General features: G+C 45.2%; 1 protein-coding gene across 1 annotated transcript; it reads left to right on the forward strand.

The window, feature by feature from the left end:
- The first annotated feature begins 490 nt into the window (after nt 1–490).
- SPOCD1 (SPOC domain containing 1) lies at nt 491–25,411 on the forward strand. The gene is made up of 9 exons (XM_063140044.1): nt 491–507; nt 3,826–3,985; nt 6,718–6,834; nt 12,863–12,980; nt 13,854–13,989; nt 14,775–14,928; nt 16,227–16,316; nt 18,193–18,379; nt 24,379–25,411. Exons 5-9 carry the CDS (start codon nt 13,859–13,861, stop codon nt 25,365–25,367), a joined length of 1,551 nt encoding a protein of 516 aa, XP_062996114.1. The 5' UTR covers nt 491–507; nt 3,826–3,985; nt 6,718–6,834; nt 12,863–12,980; nt 13,854–13,858; the 3' UTR covers nt 25,368–25,411.
- The last annotated feature ends 1,094 nt before the right edge of the window (nt 25,412–26,505 follow it).

Here is a 26,505-nt window from a genome sequence, read left to right on the forward strand (position 1 = left end):
TGAGGACATTCTCCCAAGTCTCCTGTGGAGATTAGAAAACCAAGTTGTTGAGTTTGTTTTTAATTCCCTTCTACTTGTTTCTTTACTTTTGGCATTTTCTTTTGGATGCCTTGAGAACACCCTTCTGAACATGCACTCACTGCAGGAATAAGCTACCCCACTCCAATGGTCAGTCCCTCTGCCGTCTGTGTTTGGAGAAGGTCGTCAAACGGACTCTTGCTACCGTTGCCTTGCTTTTACCAGAAATGTAGTCTCTGATATTACAAAAAGGATTAACCTCTTAAAAAGTATCAGCACTAGGCCTTTCAATTTCTCCTCTGTAAGTTGTTTAGGGAAAACGTTTTGGGATCTGAAATTATTTCTTTTGTTCTAAGAAGACAGCAGGACAAAGAAGAACAGAAATCAGAGACCTAATAAGACACCAGCTCCAGTTTACAATTCTCAACTGTCTCAGGAAGAAAGTCGTATTAAAGTTGTGGATGTGTTGAGGGAGACCTTCCAGAAAAGGTAAAGATGCCTGAGAATTCCAGTACACACAAGCAGAGACCTCTGTATGAGTCTATATTGTAAAGTTCACTTGGAACTTAATTTACATTATGTATTAAACTTCTATTCCACCCTTCTTTCGAAGAGCATGGGACAGCATGCATAGGCTCCCACCCCTCACGTTCTCATAATAACACTGTGAAATTAAGCTACTCCACATTGACGCTTCCATTGATAGCGAACTCTGGAAGTAGAGTAGGGTAATTTACAAGAAAATTGACAAAACGAATATACTACTACAGACTGTACATCATGAATAGGTGAACCTGTGCACTTGCAACAGACTGGGTGGTGGTGGGAATTACAAACACGTTTATGTACTTTTGAAGCAGTACAAAAAGGGGGGAATCATGGCGAACATGTTTAGGGCATTCCCAAGAGTCATTTCTGTATTGTTGGAGTGGCAGACATCGCTGACAAGGGAGGCTTGAGACAGCAATAGCAAGATTGTGAGGAGCAGCTGGGCTTTTCGCCACTCTCGCCAGCCGGCTCTGTAGTCACTTGGGGCAAGCCGTTATGCTCCTTTCAGAAGTCACAATAAGCCACTCTGAGAACAAGCTACCCTCAGCAACCCAGCAACAAGCTGTGGGTTCTCAGGGTGGCTTGTGCATGTTTGACAAACAGTGCTGAATGAGCTGTGGTGGGTTGTGAACCTTGTTTGCGTCAGCATGGGTTGTTGTGTTGAACAAACCCAGCGGGGTGGTTTCTGCATGGTTTGTTAACCATGCACAAGCCACCCTGAGAACCCTTGACTTATTGCTGGGTTGTTCAGAGTGGCTTGTTTTCAGAGTAGCTTGTTGTGACGTCTGAACCTGATAGAGTGACTTCAGCATGGTTTGTTAAAAAGGGCTACAGAGTTGCCTGGCAAGAGTGGCAAAAAACAACAACCATTCCTCACGATCTTGCTTGCCAAACTCTGCCTGGCAAAACGTGTGCTACATAGGAACAAAGGGAACGCTTTATAGTGAGTCAGACCCTGGGTCTATCTACTCCAGTATTGTTAACATTGACTGGCAGCGGCAGCTCTCCAGGGTTTCAGGCAGGAGTTTTTCCAGCCCTATCTGGAGAAGCCAAGGGAGTGAACCTGGTGCCTTCTGCATACAAGACATGTGCTCTGCCACTGAGGCACGGCTCATCCCCAAAGCTACTACCACCTTCCTCCCTCGTCAGTGCCCAGTGCCCCCAATTTGGGAGGTGGTGATTTAAGTTCCACTCTCCTGTTTTCATGCCGAAATTTCCCCCTTCCAGTTGTGGGGGTGGTGTTAAAAAGGGGGGGGGGAGTCTCAAAATGCATATAATGGGAATTTGGGTATGAAAAAAGGAGGGGTAACCTTACTCCCCGCCCCCCGAATTGCCATGGTCCCAAACTGAGACAGCACATGCTTACCCAGAGGTAAGCCAATCAAACATACACACATAGCTCTGCTAGGACATAGGGCAACGTTGGGCATCCCTGGCTGTGAGGAGCAGCCAAGGAGGCATTTTTTTAAAGAATTGAAGGCAGTCAAGAGCTTTAAAAAAATAAATCACATGCTAGAAGGTTGGCAAAGCTTTTACTCTTATTGCTCAGAAAATGCAGGAGGCGGAGGGTGGAGAAGGCAGAGACGGCTTCTCTGGCAGGCTCAGCAAAAGGCTTACACACATATCCAAATGCTTAGTTTAATTCTTCATTTCTCACAGTAGTCTTCATAGGTAGTGATCTAATGGGGTGGGGGGGAAGGGGGAGGAAACGTTTCCCTCTGGAGCTGGCAACACACATCTAGAACACACAGTGTATCAATAGGAAAAAGGCTGTTGATGTAGCAAAGCTGTGAGGACTGCTGTGATGTGTGGCAGGAGCAGGTGGGAGGACTAAGGGGAAAACTAACCATGGCAAGTTGCAGAGCACCTGATTCTCTGTTGGCAGTAACATGGGTTAGTCAGCTAATAACTAGGGCTGTGCTTTGCTTCGGAGCGTAGAAGCAATAGCGAGGCGGCCTGATTCGCCTCCGACAAAGGCAGAAACGAAGTGGGTTGGGGGGCTGCAGATTGAGGTGAAGAGGATCGAGGCCAAGCGGATCCTTCGCCTCGATCCAGAGCTCCGAAAAAAAGGTAAGTGGGGGCTTACCTGACGCTGATGCAGTCCATGTGGTGACAGGGGCAGAGCCAGGTAAGGGGGCAGGGGGGAAGGGTCTTACCTGTGTCTGTCACGTTCTGGCAGCGGCTTCACCTGAGCCCGAGGACTCAAACTGGAAGACGAGGCCTGGTCTTCCGGTTTGAGTCCTCGGGCTCAGGCGAAGCCGCTGCCAGAACGTGACAGACACAGGTAAGGAGGGAGGGTTACCTGCCGCTGCTGTGGAGCTCCAATTCGGATCTGGAGCTCCGCAGCGGAGCGGAGCGGATCGACGCAGAGCAGACCCGATCCAGAATTTGTGTATCGGGTGCGAAGCGGATCGGAGGGTCTGTGCACAGCCCTACTAATAACCCCACCCACCATGGCTTTTCTGGATGGCTTATCGTGGCATGTGAATTGGCCCAGCGAGTGAATGGCCCAAGATAATCCAGTAAGCGTTGTTGGTTGAATGGCGATTTGAACTTGGGTTTCTCTGGCCTGTCCCAAATTCTAGCAATGATACTGCACAATCATTACACACCTGTCTTGTTATATGGAGAGGTTGTGGGATCATTCTTATTATGATTAGGTAACCTGAGAGAGACCTCATTCGCACAATCATGGCTTTTTAGCCACAGTGGTATGCAGTGCCGTGGGTGCCAAGTTGGCAGTTCATGCACACACTGCCATAACTTCTCATTATGTGTGACCCCTGCAAGGGTGGGTTGTTGGGAATTGAGAAGCCACAGAGGACTTATGGGCTGTTTTAGAATTGCGGGTGGCTTGTTAACCACTTCAACAACCCATATTCAAAGGGTTCACACATAAGGAGAAACTATAGTGCACCTCCTGCCATGCCCCGAGCATTCAAAAGGGTAGCTGCCACCATGTCGATAAACCCCACGGAGAAATTACCCCATGGTGGCTTCTTGTTACATGCAAACCATGCCTACAAGAGAGCATGACTACATGTGTGTATAATATGATGTGTGTTCTGAAATGGACACATATAACACTTCCTATGTAACACATCCACTTGCCTTGAGATGCGGCATTGTAAATGGCCCACTGGCCCAATGGCTTGGGTGTTAAACTGGAAAAAAAAACAGAAGTGTGTGCAAATCTGCTCATGTATGGATATAGATTGGCTGGATAAGTCAGCACATTCCTTATCTGCTGTGTTTCAGATTGGATGATTCTCCTGACTTGAATGTGCAGAAGAATACTGTATCAAGGATAGCAAAGAAAGTAGAGAGGGAGATCTTCAAGCTCTTTTGCTGTGTTGACCAGCATTACAAAAACAAATACCGCAGCTTGCTCTTCAATCTGAAATCTACAGAAAATCAGGTCAGAGATACAAACAAACTAGACACAAATCCTTCCCACCCCTTTATTTGCTCCATAAGTGCTTTAATGAGCAACTTAATCCTTATTATGCAAAGATTGTAAATTACAGTGAAGGGCTAGTAAAAAGTCCTCTTGCTCGGTTTCATTACTAGTAATTTTTGCCACACTTACCATCCATTAATCTTAATGCCCTATTAAGACTTCAGTTATATATCTAATCACTGATGGATCCCCCCAGCTGTGCTAGTGCTGTGATGGTGGACAAGTGGTGCAATATTCGATGGCCTGTGGCCATTCTAAGCTACTGGAATTCGTGTCACAACCCACCTATCTAGGTTGGACCTGGGCTGCAGTCATTAATTTGAGAGAGTCAGAGAGGAGGAGGACCATTTTGTGCTTGCTAGGAAGTTTCTAGCTGGTGCAAACACCTTTCTAGAATATTGGATTTTTAAAAATTATTATTATTGTTTCTATTTAATAGTGGTTTTAACAAAACTAATTATAGAAAAAGGGGGGAAATAAAAGAAGAAAAATTACATGAATAAAAATATCAGTGTACCATTAAGTATAACTTTCTACAAAAGACAAGAGATTATGCATAAGTTTCAACAAAATCACACCAAATGTCCATGTATTTGTCCATTCCTGAGTGGCGCCTATATATCACCGGTCCAAATGTTGATAGCGTTGTTAGATCCTCAGTCCATTGGATTATAGGAAGTGAGCATTTATATTTCCATTGTTGTACTATCAGTCTTTTGGCTGTCAAAATGGCTCAAAAAAACCATTTGCGCTGACCATACGTTATCTTCCAGAAAACCAGTAAATGGTTTAGGAGGACACGTACATCATTAAATATTTAAGAGTGTTCCAATACACAGTTTATCTGTATTATGATCTCCTTCCAAAAAGAGGCAACTACTGGGCATTGCCAAAACTTATGGTTGAAAGAAGCATTTGGTATATTACATCTCCAACACTTATGCGAACTAGACAAACCCCTGTTAAAGAGACATCATGGAATCCAATAAACCAAAACAAGAGGTTTTGCTGAATAAGAGGTAGTCTAAGATCTATAGAGACTTAGAGCTGTCTCTATAGGGGATTGTGTTTCCTTATCATTGCTTCTCTGCACTTCCTCATTCTTCCAGGAGGGGAAAGAGGAAGTAAACAGAGACCACATCGCCCATTCAGAGGCTGTTTTTATCGTGCTGCTTTTCCTGCACAGAGCAGGAGATTGTGGCACATTCTGTTTTGAAACAAACGAACGGAAGGCACACGTTGTTGTCTAAAGGATGTGTCCACATCCGTAAGTGGGCAGTAGCGAGCGTGCGATAAAACACTTGTCTGATGAACTTCTTAAGATACAGATGCTAAAACCACAACCCATTGATTAGACAAAATGGGGCTATCTAGTTCTTTATTCCATTCCTTAGACCCTGAATATCATATTTATTTACTGATAATAAATATTTATATAAAGGAATCATGGGTTGATATGACTGTTCAGCTGCTCTGTTTCCAATAACAATGGAGACTCCCTAACAGATCTTTCAGTTGCAAGTATCGCCATTGAGACATAGCAGGTAAAGCGTATTTGGCAAACAAGTCAGGAAATGTCAAAACCTCATCGTCAGGACCCAATAATTGGTCCAGGGTAAAAATCAGCTTATCTGTCCACGTACACCACAAAAACATTTTTTTCCATTTTTTTATAAGAATTTTTAACTTATTTAAGAACACTTAAATAATTCAAGCATAGGCAATTATGCGACCCCTAATTAAAAGCTTTGCTGGTCTCCCACTCAGTGACACAAACCCCAGCTGTACCCTCATTGATATTGGAAAAAAAAAAACTGGACAGTTGAACAGAGACCTGGGATTTAAGCATCTCATTCAAAAGAGAAATATTAAGGCGGCAGACACCAGGGGGCCGAGGGAAATTTAAAAGTTGCAACTCCAAACATACTGGAGTGTGGGTCTGAAACTACCAATATGTCAATCTTACAAGGACATAGAAACCAAAAGGTAATCTAGTTGAAAACAATTATGTTGTACAGGTGAAATGAAAGTATACTCTCTATCAGCTGGGTGCAAAATTCTCCAAATGTCAATCAAATCAAGTACAACATATAAGCTTGGAGCATAAGTCTCACTGCCGTTTAGCTTTTATGGGCAGGTCTACTCATATCCTGCAAGAATATTGGATTGCTGGATTGATATTTATTTGGGATCTGGGCCTTGATTCGGGAGAGGGCCTTTTCAGTGGTGGTACCCCGGTTGTGGAAAACTGTCCCCAGAGGGTCAAGCCTACATTGTGGTCTTTTTCAATGCCAGGTAAGAATACTTCCTTATTTTCAGTTTTTCAGTTTTAAAAATGGTGTTAGTGCATTTTTAGGTCTCTGCACTTCTGATGGCTTTTACCTTGGTTTTAACCTTGGTTTTTTTTTCCTGTTTTAAACATACTTTTAATATATTAATTATTGTATTTCATCATTTCAAGTTTTCTCTTGTGAACTGCCCAGACAGCTTTTGGCTAGTAGGCGGTATAGAAATGCAATAATAAATACATCTGTGTGTATGTTTGTTTCCCTCCTGTTACAGAGGCATGTAAGTCTTTTGCCCTCTATCCTCACAAGGAAAATAGTAGTGTGAGAGGCTGCTCTGGACTGATGATGATTGTTTTGTTAAATGCAGTCTTCTTACAGAGACTGCTTGCTTGATTGTTTCAGCACCTCTTCCGCAAGGTAATACTTGGAGAGATCACCCCAGAGAGGCTAGTTCAGTTGAGCTCTTTAGAGTTGGCACCCAAGGAACTAGCAGAGTGGAGAGTCAAAGAGAACAAACGCGTAAGTCATTCTTTTGCAATCAAGGAAAAGGCAACGTACAGCAAATGAACTTTCAGCTTGGGCCTGGGAGTTGCTTCCTCTGTGCCTGGAAAACTGGACATGAAGACAATTGTCTTACAAGGCGGCTGTCTTGACGTCTTCTTAGCCCTGGGGTGGCTCCGAATCTGCGCGGTGTTGGTTAGATGATGCAGCCACAGATTCGAAGCCACCCTGGGGCAAAGAGCCAAAGAGTGCAGCTGAGTGAGGGCAGCCTGGCTCTTCCACCGGTCTGTCGTCACTCAGGAGCTGCTCTGTGGCTGCTCTGGGGGCGTTCCCGGTGGATAGCAATCCCTGATAGCAATCCCTCCGGCAGGGTGGGGGCTGGCTGGCAAGCAGAATGGCCGCCAGAACGCCCCACACTGCCTTGCTGTGGGGAGAAAAGTTTAGAAAAATAAATTATTTTCTTCCCCAAAGCTCTGTCAAAGCTTCCTCCTAAAATAATTTTCTTCCCTGAGCTGCTGCCTCCTCCTCCTCCTCCTCCTCCTTGCCCTACATCTTTTCTTGTCTCAGGGAAGGGGGGATGCCTGCTGTAAACCCCACGCTTGCTCCTTGGCATGGGGATTATCTGGCGCAACCCTGCAGGAGTGAAAACCCTGCAGGATTTTGGAGGAACACAGTGCCCCTACGCGAAAAATGTTTCCTGTTAGAAACTCAGCAGCCATAGATTTTTGAATTCTGAAAATTCCTTGAAACTTTTCCCCTCAAGTATGTTATTGTGTTTGCGGCGTTTCACCCTTTAAATGGTAGCAAACCCATGCCACTGAGGGCGTGCTTCATGAACTAGTTCTAGTTTTCTAACAAATATATGTGTATCATACTGTGCATGTATAATAAGCATACATGTCTCATAACTGTACATGTACATTATAGCAACAAGTACACAAATATTTGGTAAATATGTTTTGGTACATATGTTTAGCGTATCTGCATATTGCATCTTATGTGTGTCCTAAAACCGTAATGTGTGAAGCAGCCCAAAAGGCACCATTTAAAGCCATGTCTTTTTTCACTGCGCTGCCTGCAGGTGCTTGAAGTTATAGAAAAAGAGGAGCGAGAAGCACCAAAGTGTTGCTCTGCAAAATTCACCCACAAAGGAATTGTAGAGATACATAGAGAAGCAGATGAGGACTTGTCATCCCAAGAGATATTTGTGAGTAGGTGGCAGTGTTCAGCAAGCACAATCAAATGAACAGACGTATATGCAAATCTCTTAACGTTCAAGTAAAATATGTAGGTGCCTGAGAGCTGCTGGAAGTTGGCATTCAAGTTCCATGTAGTAAATTTCTGGCACTCACAGAATTCTGCTTAATTTGTTATATGGAAAGGGAAGATCACAAGTTAACTGCCTCATGGCCTGAGACCAAGTAGCTGTGGTCCTGCATCACTGCCCTGCTTATCATTAAAATTTCTCTCAATCATCCAAAAGATGAGCAAATAGTTGTGTGCCTACACAGTAGAAACAGGGTGGGGATCCTGGGAGTGCAGGACTGAAAGCCAATGTTGCATTCCACCCATTTAACTTTCTGTTAGGAACATAGGAAGTTGCTTTATACTGAGTCAGACCATTGCTCCAGCTAGCCCAGTATTGTCGACACTGATTGGCAGCAGCGACTCTCCAGGGTTTCAGGCAGGATTTTCCTGGAGAAGCCGGGAATCGAACCTGGGACCTTCTGCATGCAAAGCAAGTGCTCTATCACACTGAGCTATGGTTCCTCCCCTATTATCCACTTTACTTTGATGACATTACCAATGCATTGGTGGATTGACTTTGAGTATCATGTGACTGCAGTGGATGTTTGCCAGAGGCTGCGAATCATAGAATAGTAGAGTTTGAAGGGGCCATAAGGCCATTGAGTCCAACCCCCTGCTCATTGCAGGAATCTACCTTAAAGCATCCCTGACAGATGGCTGTCCAGCTGTTTCATGAATGCCTCTAGTGTGGGAGAGCCCACAATCTCCGTAGGCAATTGGTGTCGTGTTTCTCAGAAAACTCCTGCTTTCGATGGGAGGCAAATGACGAGGCTTGCTAAGTAATCCACAAAGCTTTTATTAAGCAACAAACGTCTCTTCTACCTGAAGAGAGTCTAACCTCTTGAAAATGCCCCCCCCAGGCAAAACTATGCAAACTAAGCAAGACAATTGTCTGCTCAAGAAGAATAGGAAACCACTTCCCAAACTCCTGTAATTGGTGCGGAGGCAAGTTCTGGTGTAATCGAACCGACTTTCTCATGCCTTCCTTCCATGCCGTGCGTTTGACCTTCCGGCGGACACTAGCATCAGCTAGCTTCTCAGGGCGCTCACCTCTGGAAGAAACCTCACTTCCCACTGAGTGTGTAGGATTTGGCCCTGAGGAGATAAGCTCTGGAGAGGGCTGACTCCCAGCTGGGGAATCGCCTGTGAGAGCTTCCTCCCCCACTGGTACAGGCTGGCTGATGTCTGGCGCTGCGTCTTCTAGTTCTGAATCTGATTCTGATTGATTACCTGAGACATCTTCTCCCAAAACTGGGGCAGTAGGGTTAGACATGACAATTGATTCCATTGCTGTACTGCTCTAACAGTCAGGAAGTTTTTCCTGATGTCCATCTGGAATCTGGCTTCCTGTAACTTGAGCCCATTATTCTGTGTCCTGCACTCTGGGTTGATCAAGACAAGATCCTGGCCCTCTGTATGACATCCTTTCAAGTACTTGAAGAGTGCTATCATGTCTCCCCTCAATCTTCTCTTCTCCAGGCTAAACATGCCCAGTTGTTTCAGTCTCTCTTCATAGGGCTTTGTTTCCAGGCCCCTGATCATCTCTGAACACGCTCCAGCTTGTCTGCATCTTTCTTGAAGTGTAGTGCCCAGAACTGGACGCAATACTCAAGATGAGGCCTAACCAGTGCCAAATATTGGGGAACCAGTACCTCGTTCGATTTAGAAGCTATACCTCTATTAATGCAGCCCAAAATAGCATTTGCTTTTTTTGCAGCTACATCACACTGTTGGCTCATATTCAGCTTGTGATCTACAACAATTCCAAGATCCTTCTCGCTTGTAGTATTACTGAGCCAAGTATCCCCCGTCTTGTAACTGTACATTTGGTTTCTTTTTCCTTGGTGTAGAACTCGGCATTTATCCCTATTAAATTTCATCCTGTTGTTTTCAGCCCAGCACTCCAGCCCATCTAGATCACCTTGAAGTTTGTTTCTGTCTTCCAGGGTATTAGCTATTCCACCCAATTTTGTGTCATCTGCAAACTTGATAAGCATTACCTGCACCTCCTCATCCAAATCATTAATAAAAATGTTGGAAGAGCACTGGGCTCAGGACTGGGCCATCTTGGACTCCTTTTCTCATTAGGGCCATGGGACCTTACTTATCATAGCTTTTAGTATGTTTTTAGGAAGTTTTAACAATGTATACTGTGTTTTGAATAATACTTTATGTATTTTATACTTGCTGTTCCCCACCTCGATCAGGATGGAGAGGCGGGTTAGAATTATTATTATTATTATTATTATTATTATTATTATTATAGTTCTGAGTTTATTAAAATCAGCTTTCCTAAAATTTAGAGTACGTGTATGGCTACACTAAGATTTTGCTTCCTTCATAATCAAGAATTCAAGTATGACGTGGTCACTTTCCCCCAGAGTTCCCTTACCTGCCACTTTATCCACTAAGTCATCCCTATTGGTCAATATCAAGTCCAGGATTGCCGATCCTCTAGTTCCTTCCTCCACTTTCTGTAGGAGAAAGTTATCATCCACACATGTCAGAATTTTTTTGGAAGGGCTGCTTTTGGCAGTATCTGTCTCCCAACAGATATCGGGGTAATTGAAGTCCCCCATCACTACTACATCACACTTCCTTGAAACACTGGCAATTTGTTTCTCAAAAGTTTCATCCTCGTCTTCTCCTTGACTGGGTGGTCGGTAGGAGACTACGATTAACATATTCTTTTTATTCCTTGCCCCATTTATTTTAATCCAGATGCTCTCCATGAGGCTCCCATTCTCATCCGCTTGTATTTCTGCACAGGGATAGGTATTTTTAACATATATTATTAACTCCTCCTCCCTTTCTATTTCTTCTGTTCTTTTTGAACAAGTTATATCCTTCAATTACTATATTCCAGTCATGGGAGTCATCCCACCAAATTTCAGTTATACCTATCAAGTCATATTTGCCTTCATGTAATAAAAGTTCAAGTTCGTTCTGTTTGTTTCCCATACTCTGGGCATTAGTATATAGACATTGAACACTGTGTGTTTTATAGTCTGGCTTTGTTCCTACATTGTTGTGGACACTATTTTTGGACACTATTGGAGCTGTTCTCTGTACTGTGGTGCATGGGCCTTCATCCATTGTTGCCTCGAAGTTTATATCTCCTGCCCCCGTAAGATTCAGTTTAAAGCCCTCCTGATCAAGTTCTTCATGCTGTGGCCAAACACATTCTTTCCAGCCCTTGTGAGGTGCAACCCATCCCTTGCCAGCAGTCCCATCTTCCAAGTAGCGTAGCCCGTGGTCCCAGAATCCAAAACTCTCACGTCAGCACAACCTTCATAGCCAGTCGTTCACCCGGAGTATTTTTCTTTCCCTTTCTAATCCTCTTCCAAGAACTGGGAGGATGGATGAGAAAACTACCTGGGCCCCAAAGTTCTTCAGTTTCCTTCCCAGAGCTTCAAAGTCTGACATTATTTCTTCGTAGCTCTGCTTGGCAACATCGTTTGTTCCCACATGGATGAGAAGAAAAGGGTATGTGTCTCTGGGCTTTATGAGCTTTAGCAGCCCTTCAGTCACATCTCTAATCTGTGCTCCAGGGAGACCGCATACCTGACAAGTCCATGAGTCTTCACGACATGCTTGAGTTTCAATCCCACGCGGCAGAGAGTCTCCCACAATGACCGACTTCTTGGTCGACCGACCTTCTGCCTCTTGTTCACTGTTGCATGGTGTCTCCTGTAATTCTTCCTCTGTAAACTGTCATCCAGTCTCATCCTCCAGAAGCTGAAAGTAGTTGCTTAACTCTAATGGTTCCACCAGTGCAGAATGCCTTCTAGTTCTTCTGCTCCTGTCACTCTTGCCAGGGAGTTTCCTCTTCATTGGCTTTCCTCACCTCAGCATACTCCACTTCTGCTTCAGCTGGCTGTTGCTCTTCAATCTCTTGTGTTTCTTGTCGCTTGTTGCAGTTCCACCGTTCTGTCTAAGAACTCCTTGGTTTCTCTTATTCTTTGGAGGGTGGACACTTGCTGCTCAATTCCTCTCACTTTTTCTTCCAAAAGTGCCGCCAGCTTGCACTTGTTGCAGGTGTCCGCCATGTTGATCTCAGGCAGGAACATGAACATTGCACACACTTTGCAGGTCACCACCACTAGAGACTCCTTTCCATCCATATTGTCTATTTCTGTTTTGTTTCTTCCTTTCTGATTGTATTGGAATTGCCTGTGTTTTGTCCTGTCCTCACACGACAAGGTCCCCTACTATATGAGTATGACTTACAAGAAAAAGTTTTTTGTTGTTGTTAGGGACCTCCCCCTTGACCTCCCCTGCCGAACTCCCCCTGTCAAACTCCTGTTTGCTCCCCCCGTTCGCTCGCTCTGATTGCTCTCTCTCTGCGGGCTGGCTTCCTTTGTAGCTCCTAGTCCAGCTGGGGCAGCTGCTCTTCTCTGCTTCTGCTCAGCTTGGAGTCAGGAATCAGAATGAGACTTCCCGCCCACTCAGCTGCTGAAAGCAATCAGGCCCCCACCCCTTCAGGCCCTGCAACAACTTTCAGCCTCTTGACTCAGTGCTAAGGAGCACATGGCAAGCACACAGCCTCTTTGAATTGGCAGCCTCCTGGGCCTTTACTTGTTATTTGCACCTGGGCTGCAAACTTTAGTTGGTTTCATGAAATGTGGTAAATAAATAAAGATTTATCAACTGAAGATTGAGTTGGTGTGGCCAAATTTAATCAGTAAAATGAAACGTTAAGGCCACAATAACAATAATTACCATGCATTATTTGTAGGAATCACTCTCATTCAAGGAAGGGAATCCTAGTTGTGAGATCTCTGCAACACCTGTGAGAGACCCAAGAGATAAGCACTGGAGTCATTTGGGAGACTTCGGCTATTTTAGTTGTTCTGGTAAGTTAGCTTGAGCACAGAACAAACCTTACTTGGGACCTATGAATTTTATACTCAAACCAGTTTGGATTCTACTACAAGAAATTTCCGGTTCTGGAAAGAAGACTTTGACATTCAATGCGCTGGATATTTGTCCAGGTTAAACTGAATGAAATAGATGTGATCTTTCAAACAGCTCCCTTTAATTAATTTCAAAAAGGCCTCTTTACAAGTTCCTGGAAGGATTTTGCATGTTTTCATTGAACCCATGATGTCATGTTACTTGAGAGAGATACAGATTTAATTCACATTATCAAAAGAAGCCACGGGGGCTTTTGTTGATTGTGTGAACCAGACCTGTATTTAAAACACCGTGGCTTTATTTCAGTTGCGATGCATGAAGGGGCGGGATTTCCGTAATCAGCACCCAGGCACAGCTTCTTGTGTCGTTCAAACCCAGGCGGCATGGCTTGTTGAAGAGGAAACAGCCCTCCGATAACGTATGGGCTATTGTAGTGTTATTGTGCCTGGCACATACCACAACTTATTTTGGTCATGTGAACCAGGTCAATGAGAGTAGAAAACATTCCACTGCCTTGAGATGGAATCTTTTTGGGAATGGGTGGGTATCGTTAGATGGAGCAATGTGGAGCAGAGGAGGGATTGCTTTTTTGGAGCATGGATGAAAGCTTCCAGCCCATTCTTAACTGGAAACTTTCTCATTTTGGAATTTGATTGTCAACAACTAATAAAATGTCCAGGTTGATCTTGAAACCCAAGTGATATATGTACCGAAATACAGGAGTTTTCACTTAAACGTGGCCATTGACAACAAGGATTCTGAAAAACGTACCCAGAATCTTTTAAGAAGACCTGTTTCTTCTGGCTTTACAGGACAAATGACTGCTGACAACGAGAGGGGATTTAAGCCGCCTAAATGTACTTTAAACCAGAAAGCAAATGCCTCCAAACGTTTGCACCAGAGCATCATGTACCCTGAAGGAGGAGAACGATCTCTGCAGGAGGAAAGGTCTGTATGGTTTATACCTCTCAACCTCCTGAAATTTTCAGTTGAAGACAAAAGCAGTATAAAGAACAAAACAATTTTTAAAATGAGTTACACCCAACTTAAAAAAGGAGAAGTTAAGCTGTTAGAGCAGTACGACAATGGAACTCGTGACCTAGGGAAGTTGTGGGCTTTCCCACTCTGAAGGCCTTCAAGAGGCAGGTGGACAGCCATGTGTCAGGGATGCTGTAAGGTGGATTCTTGCATTGAGCAGGGGGTTGGACTCGATGGCCTTATAGGCCCCTTCCAACTCTACTATTCTATGATTCTATGTGTTAAGTTGTCTTAGTCTGGGCCTCATAGTTGTCCTTAGTTGTAGCAACAGTTTAGGCATGCATTGCCATTTTTCTTCTTACATTGGGAAGGGAAACACCCATATTGGATAGATAGCCCTCTTGGGAGCTGTGTAAATTGGGCCCAGCAACCCTAGAGCAGAGCATGGGCTCTGAGTGGTTTGTTAACTACTCCAGCCAACCACCCGTGCTGGGTTCAGACAGCATGACAAGCCTGGCGCCTGGTGAGAGTAATTGAGTAAATCAGGGGGCATGCACAGGGGTGGTTAACAAGCCACCTTGGTTTATTAACCACCCTCATGTCATATGAACCCAATCATTGTAGCCGCCTGCAATAAATACAGATAGAAACAAGGGTGCAGTTAGGAAATAAAAGTGGGAACCCCCCAATATCTGGGGTATACCTAATCTTTTGAGCAACAGAATTTGATCTCCATAGTCCCCATCTCTTTTTAGTTCTGTTTCACCTAGCACTCCTAAGAAACATCGATGGGTGAAGAAGCAGCCCAAGACCTCGTTAATCTGGAAAGGACTCATTCAGATGTTCAGTGTGAAGCAGTTTGTGGCAGAAGCCTACCCTGTTTCAGGCTCCAGCGGTCAACTCTGTCAGGTATGAGCAAGGATGGATTAGCAACATGGTAATATTTAGGTATTCCCGTTTAAGGATTGTCCCCAGGTTTGCCTTCACTATGCTGTTTCTTGATTAAGAGCAATCGTTTGTGCACAGTTACATAAAATGGGCCACTGTTAAAGAAGGAATTGCACAATGCATTTCAAAGGTCAAGACAATGGGCTCCATCACACCTATTTTTTCCCCTGGTTTGCCTCTGTGATTTCCACCTCCGTTTCATTAGCGCGTCAAGCTAATAGTCCCTTTCACGTGCGTTTGTGGTATCTCCACTGTCCCAGTGAAATCTTCTTTTGCTTGTTTGCTCTCCCATTCCACCCCGCCCCTTCTCCTTCCCCCTCCAATTCATTGGTTCTTGTCATTGATGGACATTGTCATGAATGGGCGCCTTCCCCCACTTGCTCTGGCTTTGTTGTGTAGTGTTTTACCAATTTAAAACACTGGGTGCTGTTTCTGCGGGCAATGAGAGTGGGGTTGGAGCAGCAAAAGTCCGTTCAACCGAGTCAGCACAAGCCTGTTGGTTCAACACCCCCTCCTCTTTCGTCAGCAAAACCTCCCTTCAAAGCACCTCCCCCCCACCCCCAACAAAGGACACAGCATGAGGACAGCAATACATGGGAGCGGAAGGGTGGAGGAATTGAGTGGACTTTCTCCACTCTAAGAAAACACAGAAAATGGAGAAGGGGCAGGGTGACTGCAGTACAGGCATGATGTCATGTGAGTACTGTGCTGCTAAACGGCAAACCAGGCATGACAAGAGTGCGATAAAACGCTGGTGTGATGGAGCCCAAAGGTTTCTTTCTGCGCTTCCTTGGTTTAGTATCTGCTCTCCACCTATATGCTGTTTTTCATCAGCTTGAAAACTAAAAACTGAAGTTCCAAGGATTTTGTTATTGTCCAGAGAATTTTAGTTCTTGGAAGACAAACCACATAAGAAATAATAATGAAACAAGTAAATTAATGACTAGAAACCTAATCTGGTGTGTGTAGTGACTAATAGTGGAAGTTATGAGGTGGGAAACACTAACATTTCTATCACGAACTCACTAAGGGAGTTAAAATAGGCTACTGTGCTCTCAGCACCCATCTTTAATTAGGGGATTATACTGCTGTCCTGCCCACCTTAAAACAGTCCTATAAGCCTTAAGGACTGTTGAAAGTATGTGTATACTTCCATTATATCTGTGCTGTGTTGTTGTTAGTCAAATTTGATCGCAGGCATGTAGGTTTCTTTAATATGATATTGATTATCTTATTTTATGGTCCTGTGATTCATTCAGGGTTTACCTCATCTTCTTCAGTCAAGGGGCTGTATTCTCCCAGAAGATGTCTGGGTCTATTTAGACAGCATGTGGCCAGCAAACAGCAAGGTAATACCTGAAAGTCCTTATTTTGTTCAGGTTCTGTTGCTCACATAGTAGCAAAGTTGAATTTGAAGCTTCTCAGAACCTTGCAGGAGGATGTCTCAATTAACATCCATTGCAGATTTTGTGCCATATCAGACTCCTCCTGTGTAAAAAGGAGAATTATATGCAACTTTATGGGAAAGTTCTCTCTGCTTTTCTGTGTAGGAATGGTGCAGATTGGTGATTGGTCTTAAAACAATACATACAGAGCAGCACTATTGTTGTTTGAAAGGGTAACGCTGTTAAATTAACCCCGTATATTCTGTAACACCAGATGCACAGCATGGACAATCTAAGTCTTTGTCACTAGATTGGAAGGTGAACACTATTACTCTTAAAAACTTGGGTCCTGCTGATAGATGGAAATATACCGTAGTTGTAATTAATTAATTACAATCAATGAATTAAGTAATTATTTGTTGCATTCTTCACATAAGTATCTCTGTTTCAGAGGTGTTTATGAGAAATGCATCCAAAAAACAAAACCAAGGAGAGTGAGAGAGAATTAATTAAGTAACATTGGCTGGGAACTGGAGGCCTCCTCTCTTGTCTGTCCATCAGCAGTGATACACAGAGGCTGCAACTGGAGTGAACACAATTTGAGTGCTCCCCCCACTATCTGGTCCCCTGGCTATCCCCCTGTTGCAGCCAAATTTAGCTAGCTAGAATTCATCAGACTCTATGGAAGCAGCAGCAGGGAGCCAATCAAGACAGCCTCAGACCCTGCCCTCCAACATGGAGACCATGCCCTTAGAAACAGCCCATCATGACTTCACCTGATGGGAGGGGAGAAGGTTTCTAGGCCCCTGTCTTGATGATGGTGCGTTGGCGCTGTGAAGATTCTGGCTCCCACATTTGAGCATCTGCATGGGAAGGAATGCAAGTGCGGAGTTGCTGCTGCCACTGCTGCCATGCTGATGGGGCAGGAATGAGGCAGCCAGAGGGGGATGAGGAGAGGGACGTGCGGTGCCTGAAGCACCTGTCTTCCCTCTGACCTTCCTCTGGCTGCCTGTTCCTTCCCCACCCCCATTGTTTTTTTGAAAGATTATGTGTATCTGCGAACCTTCACAGATACAGATAAAAAAATTGGCGGGGGGGATGGGCTCCTCACCCCCCCTTTTTACTTTTTTTATTTACGGGGATGTGCAGGGATCTCCTGAGCTCCGCTCCCTTCCCTGTCGAGCCAATGGCAGCCAATCAGGGAGCACCATCAGCTGTGACACGCCTCTGCAGCCAAAAAAGTCGGGATAAGTGCCCGACTCCTTTTAAGTTGAGTTTCTGGGGTTTGCCCCTGGATGGCTTTGTAATGGCAGCTACGTCATGTAGATGACCTGCAGCTACTGTGAATCCACCCTGGGGCAAAGCCTTCATTAAGACTAGCCACTGGTTGCAGATCCAGGCCCTGTTGAGAAGATGCCTTAAACCATGGTGGTTAAGGCTTTTTTGTTAACAAAAAAGACTTCATCACTGTGGTTTAAAGTGTCTTCTGAACAGGGCAGCAATCAGTCATTTCTTCTCCCACAACCTGGTCCTAGATGGAAGATGCTTTCATCCCGATCTGTGGGGTGGACTGAGACCATAGTGGTCCTCCAGTGGCAGTGTGTCAGATGGCAAGAGGGAGTGGCTAGACCTTTCTCTCCAAGACATTTGGTGTGAAAAGAAGCTATTTCTGCTTGTAAAGTTTCTCCTCATCTGGCAGCTGCACTGTGTGGGACTCCTCCTGACGTGAATGTCCTTATGCGTAGAAGAACATCATCTCAATAGATAAAATATTAGTTTTCAAATGTTTCCTCACACCTTAATAAAGGGCAACCTCTTTTTTCTTCATTTGTTCGTTTAGGAGATGGGTGTGATACAATTCTACCCCAGCTTATCCAAAGACTTCAACCCTTACAACATGCTCTATTCCTACCTGAACAATAAACAGAGATATGGCATAGTGGACAGTAACCAGATGGAGATATTCATGGTGCCATTAGCAGCTTACCAGCCAGTGCCTTCTAAACTTCACCCATTAGGTGGCCCAGGTGGGATTCCAGAACACATCTTTTGCAGTTTCTTGAAGTTTATGATGGTGGAGTTGAACAGGAGGTGTCTATTTGAGGGGAAAGGCCTGGAATGGTTCCACAGTGGTACAGTGTTGTTTATATGACACAGAAGCCATTGCAGAGACATCCCCCAAAGATCCGAAATAAAAAAGTTGGGGACTTACCCCGTCTTTTTCTAATACAGCGAGGCGGCAACGGTGCATCTGTGTCTGTTGTTGCTCCGGAGTTGCGTGGGGGCTTGTGTGGCTAAGCAGATGGCAACCGCTGATTGGTCGCCATCTGTCCGGACAGGGTGGAGGGGGCAGGCCAGCGAGCCAAATGGTTGCTGGAATGCCTCCACACTTCTCCAGCATGGGAAGGTGAAAAGAAAAGGTTAAAAAAGAAACGTGATGAAGGGGTGTGCAGATGCACAGCAGCGTCTTTGCAGTGATGCACATTTGTGCAGCAGTGCACGGGCGCGGCTCCGGTATAAACCCTGCGCTCACTCCTTAGCATGGGGACAACCTGCAGGAGCACAAGCGCAGGGTTTTGGGGGCTCACAGCATCCATGTGTCTTTGTGAAGACAGACCCCAGCTAACAGGCATCATGGATATCCTTCTGGAAGACACGCTTCATGCCAGAGTAAATCACTACGTTTGCCTCTGTTTTTCCTTTGCTATTGTAAAATAATTTGGCTACTCTAGTACAATTTGTCTTCCACATGAAGTTTTTTTTAAGCAGTTTTGCTAAGGTTAGAAAAAAGACTGAGGAGGAAAGGACATGATAAGAGTTTATAAGATTATTGGTACTGGAGCATGAAGACAGTAAACAAAAGAGACGTTTCATCTCTCAGCACACACAGACTTGGAGTCACGTAATGACCCTGATAGGCAGAAAAGGCAAAGGCAAACAAATGAGGGACAAGATGCTGTGTGGTGCGGGGAGCGAAATTTCCCTCTGGGTGACTCCAGAACTAGGGGTGCTTGATATATATCCATTCCTTTAAAACAAATCCAAATTATGGGTCTAGAAAAAAAGGTAAAATGTTAATTAGTGTATATTTAATTATTTTTTGCATACTACCAGAGAATGCTATCCATGGGAAGGAGACACTCAAGGAACCTTGGTTTCTTCATCATGGTCTCTGTGCATAACACATTATGGTCTCTGAGCCTGCGCTGAGCTCGGATTTGGGAGACTTTTGGCGGGAATCCCTTCCATCTCACTGCGCATACTCTGGGATTCCCGCCTTGCCCTCAGTCGTTGGGAGCTTTGCTCCAGGAGAACAGCTTTTTCTCTATTCTTGACCTCTTGCCACTCCTTCTTCTTACGTTATTCTCAATATTCCTCCAGTTTTCAATTCATTTTTTTTCTCAAAACCCAAAAACACCCCCCCCCCCAAATCGTTATTATCACTATTCTCCTTTCGCTTTCTACTTTGCCTCTGTGGCACAGCGAGCCCTCTTCAAAAAGTGTGCTCGCTGCAAGAGTAAAATGCCTTTATCAGATGGCCATTCATTCCCTCTGCCTCATTTGCTTGGGCGAGGCCTATGTGGTTGAGTCTTGTGCACATTGCATGAAACTCTCCAAACAGGCAAGTTGCAATCGATCTGACCGACTCAAGGCTGCCCTCTGGTGAAAGGCACTCAAGGCAGTGGATACACCCAGGCCGGTTCGAGAGCAAGTGACCCTGCAACTGGGTCCCTCTACCTTGCCACAACTTTGTCCAATGGCTCTAACCATGGACCATTTGGACCCTCAGGCCTCTGGTCCCTTGCTGGCAGTTTCTGCTGCCAAGAAACTAGCCAAGAAAGTGAGGTCTCACAAGTCTGCATCAGAAAGGCACAAGAAAAAAATCCAGACATTCCTCCAAGAAACCAAAGGAATCAAACCCTCCATGCCCTCCGACTCCACAAACCTCGCCTCGACAGCCATCATCTTCAGTACCGATCATTCCGCCTGTACCGTCTCCCATTCCGATACCAGTGCTATCAGTATCCATTTCCGAGGGCAAAATACGGGACTCACCAATATCAAGGGAACAAATTTCACCAGCCCAATCAGCTCTGATACCAAGAGAACCCTCTCCACAATGACAGACCAGACAAGACCAACATCATACTTACCATGATACCTATGACTGGACACGACCGATCCCAATCTCCCACCTGAGACTGGGACCACTACCCACGTTCTTACATTAGCTATGACTGGCATGAGCATCGCGATCAGCCTCATGACCGACGGGACATTCAGTACCAATCCCTGAACTTTTCTCGGTACCCAGCATCGGCCCCACACTCACGTGCATAACGGGACGAGTTAGACACCCCTCCCCCAGTACTGCCACATTCAGCTTGGCTTCACCGTAGCCATCCTCAAACAACTACCACAGCACTTGATGTGCATCTGCCGCCTCTACCACATCCACCAAGGGCATGATCTCTGGCATACTCGACGGAGGACTATGAATTGGATTCATCCTTGGTCTCTTCTGCTCCGCCATCCATCCCATCACCAGATGATGGTGTCTGCCCACCGGATAGCACTTCACCTTCTGAAGACACTGTTCATTTTTCTGAACAGATCCTCTGATCATACAATGGGACATCAGATCCTCACAGGACCCTCCTGTCCATCTCGAGCAAGGCCCTTGCCTTGGTAATTTGGTGGATGAAACCCTCCAACCTACTAGAAGGTATGCCCTTCCTGCAGCTGACACCATCCAGGACTCTTACCACTGATGCCTCGAAAGCAGGCTGGGGAGCCCACTCCAGCTGTCATTGCATTCAAGGCCAATGGCTACCAACAGAGCAACGTCTCCACATCAATGCACTCGAACTCCTTGTGGTAAAGAAAGCACTTTTTTCTTTCAAAACCGAACTATCCCATCACCGAGTGCAGATACTCTCAGACAACACTGCTGTTGTTTGGTACCTCAACAAACGGAGATATGCGCTCGAGGTGCCTCCTGGAACCGACACTAGAGATTTGCAATTGGGGAATCCCAAAGGGACTCGCCCTTACAGGCCTGCACATTGCAGGAAAAGGCAACCTACTCGCAGACACTCTCAGTCAAACCCACTTATCCAACCACGAGTGGGAGCTGTCACCAAAGGTCCTACCTTACCTCTTCACACAGTGGGGACTGCCGACAATAGACATCTTTGCGTCACCATCAAATGCAATCTGCCCCAGGTTTTGTTCGAGATCGGGACTCGGGACATCCTCCCTCGGAGATGCCCTCCTGATACCATGGACAGACAGCCTCTGCTACCTTTTCCCTCCCTTTCTGATGCTACCACAGGTAATCACCAAGCTCAGGGAAGACACCTCGAATGCTATCCTCATAGCTGCATGGTGGCCACAGCAACCTTGGTTCGCCCCCTTCCAGACCCTATCGAAAGGGCTGCGCCTCCAGCTTCCGCCGACACCAGACCTCATATCAATGGACCAAGGTTGCATTCGCCACCCAGACATTTGCACCCTAAACCTCGCTGCATGGAGACTGGTCCCCCCAATGTACCAATAGATCTACCTGACAATATTCTTAATATCATCCACACTGCTAGAAAATCAGCTACCCACAAATCTTACAGCAGTAAATGGGAGTGTTTTTCCACATTTGCAAAATCTATGCAATTTGAGCCTCTTAGTGCATCGCTGAAGGACATACTTCTCTTCCTCAACTCTCTTCTCGACTCTGGCCTACGGTATTCCTCCATCCGGGTCTGTCTAGCTGCGATCTCCGTCTGTCATCCTCGCATCCAAGGGTATTCCGTCTATACCCACCTGCTAATTAGACAATTCCTCAAGGGTGCAAAGAACCTCTTTCCCCCACTTCGCCCTATGGTACCCCAATGGAGCCTCTCTGTGGTACTAAAGGCCCTGACAACTAAACCCTTTGAATCTTTAGCCTCCATTGACATTCGCATGCTCACACTCAGAGTGGCCTTTTTAGTTGCGATCGCCACAGCTCGCCGTTCCTCGGAACTGTGCACATGCAGGATCGACCATCCCTAACTCATCTTCCACAGAGATAAGGGCGTCCTTTGCCCTGATTCTTCCTTCCAAAGGTTGGGTCTGCCTTCCACCTCAACCAGGAAATAATACCGCCCACTTTCTTTAAATGCCCTTCTTCTCCTCTTGAATCTACCCTGCACTCATTAGACGTCCGCCGTGCTCTTGCGTTCTATAAATCACATACGGACGCCTTCAGACAATCTCCTCGCCTTTTTCTCTGCCATGGTGGCAAGTGCAAAGGCTTCCCGGTCTCTCCTCAACATTTTGCCGCCTGGATCGTTCAGACCATTGAGCTTGCTTATACCCTTCAGGGTTTACAACTTTCAGGACCTGTAAGAGCTCACTCCACTTCTTTTGCTAGAGGAGTAACGGTACCAGATCTATGCAAAGCTGCAACCTGATCTAAACCGTCTACATTTATCAACCACTACCATTTGGATGTCAGAGCCAGAGCGGACTGCACCTTCGGCAGAGCTGTCCTCTCCACTATCCTTCAACGAACCAGACGTAGCGAACCTACCCTCCACAGGTAAGTCAGCTTGTTATTTGCCCATAATGTGTGATGCACAGAGACCATGATGAAGAAATGCAGGTTGCTTACCTGTAACTGTAGTTCAAGTGGTCATCTGTGTATTCATACAAACCCACCCACCGTCCCCTCTTCGGTGTCGCTACTTACCATTGCGATGCCTGTGGGGGTAGCTGCTCTATCCCTCGGTCCCTGGATCTTTTTTACGAGCACAAAGAACTGAGGGCAAGGCAGGAATCCCAGAGCATGCACAGTGAGACGGTGGGGGAGGGATTCCCACCAAAAGAGGTCTTCAGCTATTGCAAGTCTCCCGAGCTCAGTGCAGGTGCAGAGCCCATAATGTGTGACTGCACAGATGACCACTCGAAGAACTACAGTTACAGGTAAGCAACCTGCACTTTTTGATCCTCCACAAATGTTGGCCCTGATGGTATCCATGGAGCTGAAGTTGTCTGTGTAGCAAATGGGTTCATTCTGACAGCACCATGTACATTGATGGTGCTATATAAATAAATAAATAATAATAATAATAATAATAATAATAATAATAATAATAATAATGACATTGTGGGGCTCTGTGTACTCGTTGGAACCCATGTGTTCATACTAGAGCTTCTGGAGTGATGCTGTTTCCCCACACAATTTCAAATCCTTTGCAGTGAGCAGGAAAGCTAAGGAACTTTACTGAACCTCTAGTATATGGGGCAGATAAGTGTACAGCCTCGGTACCATTTAATATAGGCTTGAGTAGAATCCTTCAGTGAATAGCCATCCTAAAAAGTCCACGTGCCTGAATGGCTCCCTGCCCCATAATTGGTCTATCTTATCATATTCTTTGAGGTGACCTTTGCATGCCTGTTTTGAGACAGCACGGCATTTGATTGTCCTGCTGGAACAGGATATTAAAATTTCCTTGTCGACATTTGGAAGTAGCCTCCTCCTCTTATTTCTCATTGCAAAATGCCAGAGGCTCATAAGCCCAAATACCAAGTGTGCTATTTACCTAGGGCTGTTGTGAGGGGATAGAGGGAAGCAGGCAGGGCACTGTACAGCGCCAAATTAGTTGAAGTGAGCCCTTTGTGTAAGTGAAGTTTCAGAACAAGGGTTATTCTGCTTCATTGTATTGTTCCATTTCTGATCTAAAGGGGATTTTTGTATGTGAAAAGCAAGCCCAATAAGGGTTACATTTTCTAAAGTGATGTGCACCATCTCTATTTTCCGTCTGGTTAGAAATGGCATAATTGCCAACAAATTAGAGACTTGCTTTAAAGATTTTGAAATTCTGGAAAGGTTTGCTTCTCTCCAACTCTCTTTTCAAAAATGGCAGGAACACTGCAGACATATTACTGCAGTTTTCAGATTCTGGTGTTTTTGTCCTCAGGGTTTAACTGCAGTTAGATAAGCATCTCCTCTTATTTCCATTGCTTTGTTGTTGTTTATCCGTAGGACTTGATCCAAGCCACCCTTCTTTGTTGCTGGGGCTAATTCTGCCCAAAAGAACTTGCACAGGCACTTTTGAATCAAGACCCAACCCTGTACCAAAAGCCAAGAGAAAGAGTGTCACCTTTAAGGACAGCATTGAAACAAAGTATTTTGCTCTGCCGTTACATTCACAGGAGGACCCTAGTCAGACAGGGCCCCTACAGCCTCTGTCTATGGACCGTCTTCTCTGTGGAAATGAGGGTCCTCTGATGGGCCTTCTAAGGCAAGAGCCACTCACAATTGATGCTCTCCACAACCTCACAGAAGAGCTTGGCAGACAGATGCTTCATCAAGACCCTTCTTGTTTGCACCAGAAAAAGGCAGAAGATGAAGCCAACCCATCTCTGTTAGGTGACACTCTCCAGTTACTACATGATGCCCCTTGGACTGAGGGACAGTTGGGCCATTTGACTCTAGAATCTCTGGGAACACAGCCACCTCCGGAGGAGGAACAGGTGCAGTTTTGCATTGAGTCTGACCCATCTCATTTCTGGAACACTCTTGGGCTTCTCTTGCCTTCTGAGTCTCTATGCTCACAGCAGCATGGACCAAAGGGAGGAGGAAGAGGAGGGGAAAACATCTTAGAGGTCCCATTCTTATCGAGTATGCTTTGTGCTGAAACTGGGTTGCTTAGTGAAGTGTCTCAGCTTTTATCTTCAGCTCAGATTCCATGCACCAGATGTTCTCCTGGAGAACCCAACTCACTTGTGGAGGAAACTTTATCCCTCATCCAGCATGTGAAACAGCTGCAGTCCCATATGCAGAACCAGGAGCCTCAGCCAGCAGCTACATTCAGTCTTCCTGTAATGCCGCAGGAAATCACCTCTGCATTGTCTCAGGCTGTAGCAGGATTAGAGTTTCCACCAGTCCAGCTTGATGGTGGCACAGATGCCCAGCTTCAGTTGCTCTTGTCCAATTTGATGGGACAAACACAGTCCTCTTCTGCAGTTTAATACCTCCATACTCTTAAGCGAGAGTATGCTTTCAAGAAACAAAGTGTACTTTGGGATAGTTTAATCAGGGGAGTGGGGGAGGGAAGAGGGCGGGGGGAAACTTTCAGTATGATCTGAAATGAGGCCACAACTTTCATAAGAGCTATACATAACTTAATAATGTATGTTGCTCAAAGAGGAAGATGGCCTGGGGTGCATTCTGTCTATTAGGGATAGTCAATATATAACCCTTAGCTATCCTAAACAATCTCGCCTAACTCATGGCTGTGGCCCAGTAATCAAAAGAGATATAACTGAAGAACAAAGATAACGGTTATGTGAGTGAAAACACTTCCTGTTGGTTCTGCTGGAAAGATGAAGGGTAAACAGAATGCAAAGAAGGGGAATGTGGCATTTGAGGAGGAACAGACAGTATGGCAGCCCTCTTCTAGTGCAATCTAGAATTTATCTCAGGAAAGAAGCATGGAAGAAAAGGGAACCCAATATTGTATCTGTGCTTTTACTTTTGCAACAAGGATCTTTCTTATGCTTGCTTTTTTAAAAAAGTTCATAATTCAAAAAACCCTTGTTCTCTGGCAAGCCTTTATCCATTGCTTATGGTGAAGTGAACCTTATGAGCAATAGATGATGATCTTTACCAAGCTTGTGTGTAACCATTAAGCTGTATTGTCCTGCCAAGCAGAAGGAAAGAAGGAGAACCAGGCCAGAAATCTGGAGAAACAAAGAGAGTAATAAAGTTATTCAGACACTGATTGGCTTGCTAAGTGTCTACTTGCACATCTTTGTTAAAAGGTTGTGTTGTCTGTATTTTCCAGATCATTTTAGGGTCAAACTAGATGTGATGGTGGCAAATCAGTGTATTGAAACCCAGATTTGTGTCAATTGCATCACTACTGGATAATCCAATTCAAAGAGCAAAAGAGGTGTGCAGGTAGGGAGGGATCAACCTGGGAGGACAGACTGGGGGGCTGAGTCACAGGTGGGAGAGGGTTTAACACCCTCTCACTCACATGCATTTTTTACTCTGTAAATTGGGCACATACACAAATTTCTAAGAGATTGGGGAGATCCGGAAAGAAAAATGGATTTGTCACTCTTGCGTTTTGTTTGGTCCTATAAATGGGCAGAGTCATAGAAT

The sequence above is a fragment of the Elgaria multicarinata genome, chromosome 13 (genome assembly GCF_023053635.1).
Source record: "Elgaria multicarinata webbii isolate HBS135686 ecotype San Diego chromosome 13, rElgMul1.1.pri, whole genome shotgun sequence".
Lineage (NCBI taxonomy): Eukaryota > Metazoa > Chordata > Lepidosauria > Squamata > Anguidae > Elgaria > Elgaria multicarinata.

Bases quoted from the DNA above. Each gene is read 5' to 3' on its own strand.
- SPOCD1 (XM_063140044.1), top strand. From the start codon at position 13,859: ATGACTGCTGACAACGAGAGGGGATTTAAGCCGCCTAAATGTACTTTA. The intron at 13,990-14,774 runs GTCTGTATGGTT...ATCTCTTTTTAG, and splicing joins CGATCTCTGCAGGAGGAAAG to TTCTGTTTCACCTAGCACTC. The intron at 14,929-16,226 runs GTATGAGCAAGG...TGATTCATTCAG, and splicing joins CCAGCGGTCAACTCTGTCAG to GGTTTACCTCATCTTCTTCA.